The sequence below is a fragment of the Atractosteus spatula genome, chromosome 7 (assembly GCF_055471065.1).
Source record: "Atractosteus spatula isolate fAtrSpa1 chromosome 7, fAtrSpa1.hap1, whole genome shotgun sequence".
Lineage (NCBI taxonomy): Eukaryota > Metazoa > Chordata > Actinopteri > Semionotiformes > Lepisosteidae > Atractosteus > Atractosteus spatula.
In genome coordinates this window covers 50,343,509-50,353,349 of record NC_142712.1, presented here as the reverse complement: position 1 = coordinate 50,353,349, position 9,841 = coordinate 50,343,509, and the positions used below count along the sequence as shown (strand labels likewise).

Genomic DNA, 9,841 nt, shown 5'->3' with positions numbered 1-9,841 from the left:
TGCTTATAACCCAACATGTGAACAGATTGGCTGTTCTCACTTTGCCATGTAAAACCACACTTTTGTTGGTCAAAAACGTCTAGCAGGAAACCATCTTTCTGACTGGGGGGAGTTTTATGTGTGTACATGCACACATACGGTATGTACAGTATGTGTATCACTGACAAAATGAACCAAGGTATTAAAATATAGTTGGCCTGCTTTTAAGAAAAAAATCACATTGGTACATATCACATTATTTGTAAAGATATCACAAATAGTGTACAGCAGGGCTACTCAGCTGGCAGTCTTTCAATGCGGGTTAAATCAAAGTACTGTAGCACAAGTTGGCTCCACTCCTACTCCTATCGTGCAGGTTTTATATAGGTCACCTTTATCAATTTCTTAAGACCAGGAAGAATCAGTTATCAGTTAAAACAAGGTGTTTTCTAAATTAAATAATGCAAAGAGAATGAAGAAAATAAATTACAATTCTTCAGCCCTCAATGACCAGAATTCCCTTATTCGAACAAACTTCTTGCTTAATGGGTCAGTAATATAAAAAAAACATTAATGAAAAAACAGGTGATTCAAGGTGACCTGTAAGACTAACGTGATTAGGGTTCACCAGGACCAGTGCTGGAGACCTGCTGTGCTGTACATGAATTGAACATGAATTCCCTCTTGGACTGAGGGACTTAATAACGTGACAACCCACTTTCCTGCTGATACCAGTTTCAGCCACCAGGTGTCAGACCTGCATCCGATTTTTTTCTTGTCTTGAAGACGTTAAAACTGTCCTCTAGGTGGCTACTAGAGAAAATACAGTGCGAGCAGATCCTACTTCTCCTGCGCGGTTTAGCCAGTGTCCGCTAGTGTGTTTACCCTTTACTGTACAGTGTCTTTTTAGCGTTCAGGGTCTGTCTGTCTGTGCATTGAGCAGTAACTTAAAATGCGAAGACTGAAGGACTAATCTCTGTTAAAACTATGGTACCGCAGTCAAATAAGTGTTTCTTGAATTCTGTGCATTACTGACAGGGGCCTTGCTTGTGGTGAACAATCTGCTGCTGTTCAGAGGTAAGGAATGCTTTTAAAAAGATATTTCAAAACCGGTACGAAAACTCATACCCTGCTGGCGCGGACACTACGCCTTCAGGCACTGAACCATTATTACGATAAAGCGTTTTTATTGCAGCACGGTAATCCACTTTTCTGGCGGTGTGAATTGTCAAATTGACCCATTTTGCCGAGATAACTTGAGAATTGTTTTTCTCTCGGGTCTGCGTGAAGCTCCGCCTGCATTAGCTAACGTGTGCTTAGACTCGGAGCGAGTGTGGTGGACTACGCACATCGTTCGCCGTGACGCAGCTCTGTTAAAGGGGCAGGCCGTCATCGTGCAATTCCTTAAAATTCGAATAATGACTTGTAATCAACATTAAAAAGCACTAGAAATTCGGTCTTTACCACTTCCATTTTGGGGGGCAGACTCCCAAAAAGCAGTTAGCAGTGTAAGGTGGGCAGAGATCCCGTGTAGAAATTGGCTCCATCCCACCCGCCATGGTTAGAAAGCCCCTGTTTAGTGTTAGGATGAGGGTCCGTTCAATGCGGATCCTGACCCGGGAGCGTCAGGCGCAGTGCGGGTTGGAACAGCGGTCTATAGCAGGGCGCGCACACAGTTACAGCTTGAAGGCACTACTCGGCGTTATTTCGTTATTTTAGCTTCAGCCACAGACGGGATTCCGAAGAACCCTCAACCATGCATGTTTTCAGAGTGCCCTCGGCTCCTGGCAGAAGTAATGCCAATCTTGATTCACTAGGAATAACAACGCCGAAAAATTAAGTGTACTGAAAGGATTATGGAGTCTTTCATGAAAATTTGCAGAGTGGGGAGTGACCAAGGGGCAGATGCAGAGGTGGAGATGGGATGCAAAAAGATGTGTGAGGGAGAGAAGGGGATCATGTACGGTATTTCGTATTTAGTACAGTATTTATAGTGTTTTAGGAGTGGAAACGACGTCAGGAGTGATTGCTAATCACTGACAGCCGAGTCTGAGTGAACTTGGCAGTTGTCATCCCTCCCGAAAGTTCGTTACTAGCTCCAGTTATGGAAGAGGGCAGTTGTTTCAGTGGGACGCGAGGTGCAGATCAGGCACTGCAGTGGGCAGGGGTGGAGGGCTGCCGTTTCTCCCTCTCTGTGTGAAGAACGCAAATCTTGCCTGTGTGCAGGGATGTGACCATGCTGAGCCGTCTGCAGGAGCTGAAGAAGGAGGAGGAGACGCTGCTGAAGGTCAAGGCCATGCTGCAGGACCAGCTCACCAGGCTGAAGGTCAGGGACTTGTGCCCCCTGTCGGACACACTGCCCCCAGGGCACAGGTGTTCACGTCTGTCCAGTTTTCCTCCGAATGCCATGTGGGGCTTGTACTCTTTCTTAAGCAATGGGCATGATTAACGTAGTCCACACAAGCAGCCAACCTGGCCCTCTGTGTGTCCGGTGCCCTCTGTGTCCGGTGCTCCATGTGTCCAGGGCCCTCTGTGTGTCCGGTGCTCCATGTGTCTGGCGCCGTCTGTGTGTCCGGCACTCTGTGCCCAGGGCCCTCTCTGTGTGTCCAGGGCCCTCTCTGTGTCCAAGGCCCTCTGTGTCCGGTGCTCGCTGCATCCAGGACCCTCTGTGTATCCCGTGCTCTCTGTGTGTATGGCGTCCTCTGTGGCCAGGGCCCTCTCTGTGTGTCCGGGGCCCTCTGTGTCCAGCGCTCTGTGTGTCTGGGGTTTGAGTGAGCAACAGGAACAGTGACCAGATTGAGTGAAGCTTGTTTGCTCTTGCAGGTGGAGGAGCTGACCTTAAGGTCTATGATCAGCACTGACAGAGAGGGCTGCTCTGCTCAGCTTGCCTGCACTGAGGTATGAGGACACACACGCTGTACTGTGAGGATATCGCCTCCTCCCCATCACTGCTAAAATCAGTCAGTCTGATGGAGCAAAAAATTATGTGGCTGTTTTTTTTATCTCTAACACTGTAAAACTTCACATGCTTTTTCAGAATAGTGTTAGGTGTTTTACATGGTGTTTAACGGTCCTTGTAGTTTGTGGTTTAGTACTCCTTATGGGTGCCTAATCTGCCGAATAGATACTACCATGTGTCCACGTACCTAAACCTAACACTAGTGATAAGTTGTGAAATGTACATTTGACCAGTACTCTGTGACCATGACTTTGTGTCCAGGGCCCTGCGCAGCTGGACAACGAGAGCCAGATCAATCAGACGGAGCTGCGGCTGACTGCAACAATTGATCAGGAGATGGAGGAGGACGAAGAGGAAGAGGAAGAGGACTAAGCTCTCCCCCCTGCTTCCCAGATAGATGGCCGAACCCCAGCCGGAATGCACTGTACTGTCCTTTGCTGTACTGAATGTGATACTTGAAATTATAATTTGTTCGCCTATTTTCAGGGTTTGCACCTGCTGTTTCTGGACGTTTATCCTGTTTTTTCACCACGTCTCTTCTGGAGGGCAAGCTCTCGCTGGGCTGACACAGATGACACGGATGCTCACCCCTCCTTCCCTACTCTCTGCTCCCGACGGTTGTCCCTGCCAGCTTCTGACTTCCCCATCTGGGGTCATTCTGCATTTTTCTTTTAGGTTTGCACATTTCACTCTGAGCTTGAAAAATGTGTGTTTATACTGTTTTCCTGAAGTTAATTGAAAGAATTTCCACCCTCTGCGCCGTTCTGCCTGGCCAGCAGCAGCGTGGAAAGAGTGGTGCAGCTCAGGCTTAGCCAGGCCTGTGGCTGCTGTTAATCATTCCCCCTGAGCTCCCAGTAAATGAATTGATGTACAGTGCTACCCTCCTATAATGTGATCTGTTATAGAGCTTCCATTTCCCGGTTTGGCCTGAACTGCTTTTATTCTACATGTGAAAACAAACTGTCAGTGTAGCAAAACAAGTCCGGAGCGTTGCTGTGTATAAACATCCTAGGATCTGGCGTTCTTTCTAGTTCATAAGTGTTATTATTAAATTATTCAATTTCAGTTTGCAGTGCAGATGAAACTGGAGGATGGTGGTTTCTGTTATTTATACTGTAGGTATATGATGTACAAAACAACACTCTCTCCCACTTATGGACCCCAGCACCCACATTATAAAGCTATAGTAATGTGCTTAATCAGAGGCTTTTAATTGTTTTCAGCTGTGATGTAAGTATAACGTGGTCTGGTTGACCAAATGGAGGTGTCAGCTGGGTAACTGAGAGCTGTGCTGGAATGAAAACCAGAAGCCACACATTTCATCTGAGCCCAGTGCTGGAAACTCCTTTCCCTGCCGTGTGCTGTATAATTGAGCTGAGCCATGGCATGCCAGGATTCTTTGATGGCTTGGCAGGAGAGTGTGTGAATTCTGTGCTGTTAGCGCTGTAAATAAATACGAGATCTTGGGGAAAAAAAAACTTTTTTCTTAAAAGCCTTTTATTACAAAAAGCACTCTGGGACTGCAGTGTGCGTGTGGCTGAGTTCTCGCTGGAGGGCTGGCCGTCTCTCAGCTGAAGCAGATCTTGCGGATGGAGCCCACGGTGCTGTTCTGCCCACCCCAGTCCGAGTAGTTGTTGAAGTCTTTCTTCTCCAGCACGTAGTGAGGGCCTCTGTAGTTGGGTTCCTGGTATACCACCCAGCTGCCAGACACAAGGGGCCGAGCGTTACTCATACCGCTCGCTGCACGGCACTGCACCATCGCCACCATGCACAGAGGCATTTTCACTTTGCTTCACAGCAAGATCTGTTGTAATGGAGTTTTGCCAAACATTCGGGAGTAGGCCAAACCCTAGTCTCGGCCACTTCTACCTGCCTAGATATAAATATACTTCACTTCTACATCATTTCATGTCTGCATCCCTCCCTCCATTCCATCTTCTCCCTGTCTCGGTCCTCATATAAAAAGGAAGCGGGTGATTCCAACAGGCACGTACTCATGGGACAGGTGATCGTCCTCCACAGTCAGGTCAGTTACCCCTAATAAAGTTCACTGGATCACACCTCTTCTCCACCTTGATTAGGGTATGACCGGACTACTGCATCTGGTTTGTGAAAGTATGGAAATGGCCAAGATTGCAGATGCACATCTGTACACTGCGACAAAGGTATGGAAAGGCTAGAGATCTAAGCTAAGCAGATTTGGTGTTGGACAACATAAACAATTTAAAAAGCTGAGTACCTTTTTTGAATGGATGTTCTTCCATTTTATGCATTTTATTTATGAAGCGATGAAAAGGTTCATATTCAAGACTTGACTGATTTGTTTTTAATTTTGGTGTCCTTAAAAAAGAACACCTCTGCGAAAGGCACATCGGCAGACGCAACTCTAATCTTATACCTACAACTGTTCAAAAGTATGCTACTGAGCCCTGCTGTTGAAACTGAACTCCCCTGACAATGGCCAAACAGTCAGGGTTTAGCTAAACACGTCCACGGCCAATGCATAAAAATCGTGATTCAACATGAATGTCTGCACCAGGCTTTGTGTGGTGCACAGTGCCAGATAAGTCAACTCATTGTTAAACACGGTAGTGTGTCTGTCGCCTCCCTGTGTGCTTGATGGTTTGTCCCAGTTCTAGGTTGAAGCCTCTCATATTAACGAGGGGCTTCTGTATTACCTGGTCCTACTTCATTCATATCATGCTAAGCACAGGAACAGACAGGACAGCGGGCTCACCCTCCTCCGAGGACACGGATGGACGCCGCGCGGTTGATGCCGTAGCGGCTCATCAGGTTGGGAATGTCGTCCTGCAGCTCCGTCTTCCTCCCGGAGAACCCACCCCTCTCGAACAGCTGTACCCTGGCGGGAGAGGTGTCCTGTGTGGGGGGAGGAAGCAGAGAGCCTCATTGGTTCATCCTGGTTCATGTTTGCTTTAGCTTGGGACTGTGATATAATATTTACAGGCCGCGTTCTTCCTGTTGTCACCCCAGAGGAGGTGAGGAAGTAGTTCAATTAGTGATTTAATTAAAACTTTTGACAAGGCAACAGCCATATGACCTGTCAGGTCCATCATTTCAGGACATTAACAATTGCATTGAAGGAGAACTAAGTCACAGTGATTACACGTGTAGAAGAGACCTGTGGAAAGGCTGCCCACTTCTCACCTGTCTGACAGAGCGCACAGAGGAAATGTGGTCCATTGATGCACACCACTTGTCACAGCTGTTATACTCCCCCCGGTCTGACATGTCCCACAGGTACTGCCGGCCTCGGAAATTCTCGTACTCGTACCCTACCCATCTGAGCGGGAGACAGAAGAGAGAGCGATGAGCAGCTCATTCCCGACAGCTCCGATCAGGACAGGCAGCAAGCCAAGAAAGTGGCGGATCAATGAAAAGGAAATAATGACAAAACGCTCCAACTCAGGAGCAGGCAGCCCTGGCACTTCCATTGCCTGGAAAGGTTAAAGTTTCAGTGGGGGACAAGAACACTTGGCTGGCTTGGGGGTGTTCCAAGGCTGCCGGTGGCCCCAGCCAGTCAGTAACGGGGTGCCCGGGCCGTACGTACGCTCCACTCTCCACTTGCACAGAGTTGCATCTCTCCGGGAAGTTCTTGTCGCTCAGTTTCTGACAGTCGGCGGTCAGGTCCAGTCGGCGCCCTGTGAAGTTCCGCTGCTCGTACAGGGTCACCTGGGGGTCACAAAGGTCAAGCAGGAGTCACTGTGGCTGAACTGAGAAAAAGGATTTTCATTTCTGTTAATCTCTGGACTTATGTCAAAATTTTCCTATATATAAGAAAATAAACTAATTACTCTCAAGACCCAGTGATACAACACACCAGATTTCAGGAACACCCCGGTGGGTTTAAACAAACCAAGTATACAGAGTTTACTCCTGCATGCATGATTAACAGAAACCTGTGGAAAATCACGATCCAGAAGGATTTTCAAAAGATTTTTTAAGAATAAAAGTTTATTTCCTTATCTTGAAAAGGAATGCGTGTAGCAAAAAAATATAATTTCTTTGCATTTTAGGTTGATTTACAAATCCGAGCTGAAGTGTACATTTGTGATAGAGAAAAGAGGACAACATTTTCCACAGAGCTTCAACATGAAAACAGCATGGACACCGGGACTCACCCGTCCACTGGACGCGTAGAAGGAACGTTGGAGCACGGACCCCAGCTTGCTGTGGAGCGAGACAGACCGACTGCTTGAGAGCGCACACACATGCTATCTTCAGCAGTCAGAGGCTTTGAATTTAAAAGGGCTGAACATGTTCTTTGGAATATTTATATATGGTGGTCTACAATTGTGAGTAAACCTTTTCTCTGTACCGATCTTTAACTCTGTACCCTAGTGCTTAGAAATGACGTGTTTAGTTAAAAAGGTTATTTTTTTAGCTGCAGGTGTCATACAGAATGCATATTTTGACTTATTCTTTATCAGATTTTGTTTTTAGGAACAGACTACTTGAGATCCCAGACAAACAGTTTGGTGAATTACATATTCCTCACAAATCGCAAGTTGTAAATGTCATTTCATTGCTGTATCTGCAGACAAATTTTTAACCTGCCCCCCCCTGAGAAGAATCATCAGGGTATGAGAGCTGTAGTCCCTCTTTGCTGTCAAGGGCGTATTGGTGATCGTGAATTCGAATTGTCACTGTGCTGTAGACAGCTGACCGCTACCCTTAGCGGGGAACAACTTAGCCTGGCACATCTGAGAAAAATATGCATCAGGTTTTTAACTTGCACTGCTTTGGGGACATACTGTACAAGGGGGTCAGGCCAGAAGGTAAAAAGGTAAGGTGATTGCTTCACTGAATCCAACAATCTGCTCTGAGCACAGCACTCCACACATACCTGGTTTGATGGGCTAATCCTGGAACCTTAGTAAAGATGTTCATTTCAGCTCTGTGAGGCCAGGAAAAAGCCCCTTAAATACCTCAGGTAAGTTCAATGGAGGAGTACTAGAACATGCAAAGCTCTTCTGTCCCTCTCTCAGAGCCCTCTCTGCATTGATATGCTAAACGCAGGCGGCACACATGCTGCATTCTTCTGCGGCCCAGGCATGTGCTTGTGCTCTGTGCACCGGAGTGCCGTGCAAACAGTTTCCCTCCAACAATTCAGCATTTTTTTACAAAACAGCTTCCAACAATAGGACACCTAATAATAATAACAATTCATGCTTGGAACAGGGACAGATCTGGGGACTACATGCATTTGAAAGGGCGTTTGAGCTCACAATGAGCATGCACTCAATAGATACCTCTCCTTCTGGATAATTTTACCTGTTTTTTCTCTGTTCGGTGAGCTACAGCTCATATGGATAGCTATGATTTTTATTTTTACAATCCTGTGATGAAAATGAAAATGTTATCAAGTTAAATAGATCTCTGATCAGATCGTGTGAAATTCTAATCTGGTCTATCATTATATTTTTTCATATTAGATTTAGTTTCACACTGTAGAGAACAAGGAGAGTACAGTAAAAACCCTGTTCAGTGGTACTCAAGAATATACCCCTAGATCTGAACTATGGTAGCACTCTTTGGCTGTTCAGTGACAACTCTCAAACAATCAAAACTGATGTTCGCAATGGCTGTGGCCAAAAAAATTATTCTTAAAGAATGGAAATCTGTTGTTTCAAGAGCTGGCTCAATGAGGTGATATGTTGTGTGCATATCCCTGATTGTTTTACACATTCAATGAATCTGTGATTACTTTCACCATAGATTTTTGATTCTTTTCTTATTTCAACAAGAAAACTGTAAAAAGGCAAGAACAAGTTTGAGCTGTTTTTCTTTGTTTTTGTTTTTTTTGGGGGGGAGAAGTTTTTCTATGTATTTGTGTTGTTTTATTTATGTTTCTTAGTTTTTGTTAGTCTTGCTATTTTTTTTTTATTCTTAATTTTGCAGGTGAAATATATGCATACCAAATGGAATTTTTTCAAAGGCTTAGTTTTTAATATGCAAATACCCTTGATAATACCACTATCATACAGCAGTAGCTGGAGCCATACAAAAAGAATGCAGATTAGAAAATGCCCATGAGGTATAGATCCCAAACAACCCTGTGTTGAGAACATGCATCTCCATATTTCGAATGCAAGAAAAAAACCTGTTCTCTTTCATTGAACTGCTTGGTGAGCAGTCAGCGAGACCTCGGCCTTCAGCTCTCCTGTGACGGAGCTTCAGTTGCCTTTGTCAACTCGAACACAAGTGGATAAACTGACCAAAGTTAACTTTGCTTACTGAGTGAAACCCCCTTTTCTAAGAGATCTGTCTGTCCCAGCAAAATGTATTCACACTCCATTGAGCTGTAATGGAGGGGGGGATTTAGGACTCTGTTCGGGTCACGAGATGTGTGAATAGAGCCAGCCCGCTGGGTGGCTGGGCAGTGCGAGGGGGACAGCAGTGTGCTCACTGCGGGGGCGCGGAGGTGTATCGAGAAGGTGAACTCATTCTGGAGACCGGAGGTGACTTTCTTGTACTCTAGGCTCAGTTTCCAACCAGGACATATGAAGATCGTGTAACAGGTAGGAGGAAAGAGCAGAAGGGGAGGTTTTATGACAACACTGTCCGTTTGGTTGTTTTTTAGATCGCTAGACTCCGGAGAGGATGGAATTTTCTGATACGTTATCCACCACAGCATTTTCCTACACATACTTGTTTTATTATAAACCCTTTGTTCCGAGTGGTCATGTTTAATGGGTGAGCGGTGATATTTGACCTCAAAAATAAAAAAAAATGTTTTCTCTGAACATTTTAGGTAGCAAAGATGAGCCTTTCTGTGCAAATAATAACAATAATAATTGACAAAGCAGCTTTCCAAACCCCAGGATGCCGTTCAGAATGATAATGTATGTTAGAAAGACAAAACAAATAAGCACGTGCAAGTCA

General features: G+C 45.6%; 2 protein-coding genes across 2 annotated transcripts; one reads left to right on the top strand and one right to left on the bottom strand.

Annotated features, from left to right (window-relative positions):
- The first annotated feature begins 761 nt into the window (after positions 1 to 761).
- On the top strand, positions 762 to 4,416 carry snapc5 (small nuclear RNA activating complex, polypeptide 5). Its single transcript, XM_088922512.1, has 4 exons — positions 762 to 1,056; positions 2,206 to 2,305; positions 2,803 to 2,877; positions 3,200 to 4,416. The coding sequence occupies exons 2-4, from the start codon at positions 2,216 to 2,218 to the stop codon at positions 3,308 to 3,310; spliced, it is 276 nt and encodes a 91-aa protein (XP_088778638.1). The 5' UTR covers positions 762 to 1,056; positions 2,206 to 2,215; the 3' UTR covers positions 3,311 to 4,416.
- An 89-nt stretch (positions 4,417 to 4,505) lies between these two features.
- Positions 4,506 to 7,846, bottom strand: crybgx (crystallin beta gamma X). Its single transcript, XM_088922511.1, has 6 exons — positions 7,803 to 7,846; positions 7,078 to 7,126; positions 6,507 to 6,628; positions 6,104 to 6,239; positions 5,676 to 5,815; positions 4,506 to 4,638 (listed from the first exon to the last, which is right to left on the bottom strand). Exons 1-6 carry the CDS (start codon positions 7,844 to 7,846, stop codon positions 4,506 to 4,508), a joined length of 624 nt encoding a protein of 207 aa, XP_088778637.1.
- Between the last annotated feature and the right edge of the window lie 1,995 nt (positions 7,847 to 9,841).

Excerpts from the sequence above, each read along its gene's own strand:
- snapc5 (XM_088922512.1), top strand. The coding sequence starts at position 2,216 with ATGCTGAGCCGTCTGCAGGAGCTGAAGAAGGAGGAGGAGACGCTGCTG. Across the intron at positions 2,306-2,802 it reads ACCAGCTCACCAGGCTGAAG|GTGGAGGAGCTGACCTTAAG; the intron begins GTCAGGGACTTG and ends TTGCTCTTGCAG. Across the intron at positions 2,878-3,199 it reads CTCAGCTTGCCTGCACTGAG|GGCCCTGCGCAGCTGGACAA; the intron begins GTATGAGGACAC and ends CTTTGTGTCCAG.
- crybgx (XM_088922511.1), bottom strand. The coding sequence starts at position 7,846 with ATGAACATCTTTACTAAGGTTCCAGGATTAGCCCATCAAACCAG. Across the intron at positions 6,240-6,506 it reads GTGCAAGTGGAGAGTGGAGC|ATGGGTAGGGTACGAGTACG; the intron begins GTACGTACGGCC and ends TCTCCCGCTCAG. Across the intron at positions 4,639-5,675 it reads ATCCGTGTCCTCGGAGGAGG|CTGGGTGGTATACCAGGAAC; the intron begins GTGAGCCCGCTG and ends TGTGTCTGGCAG.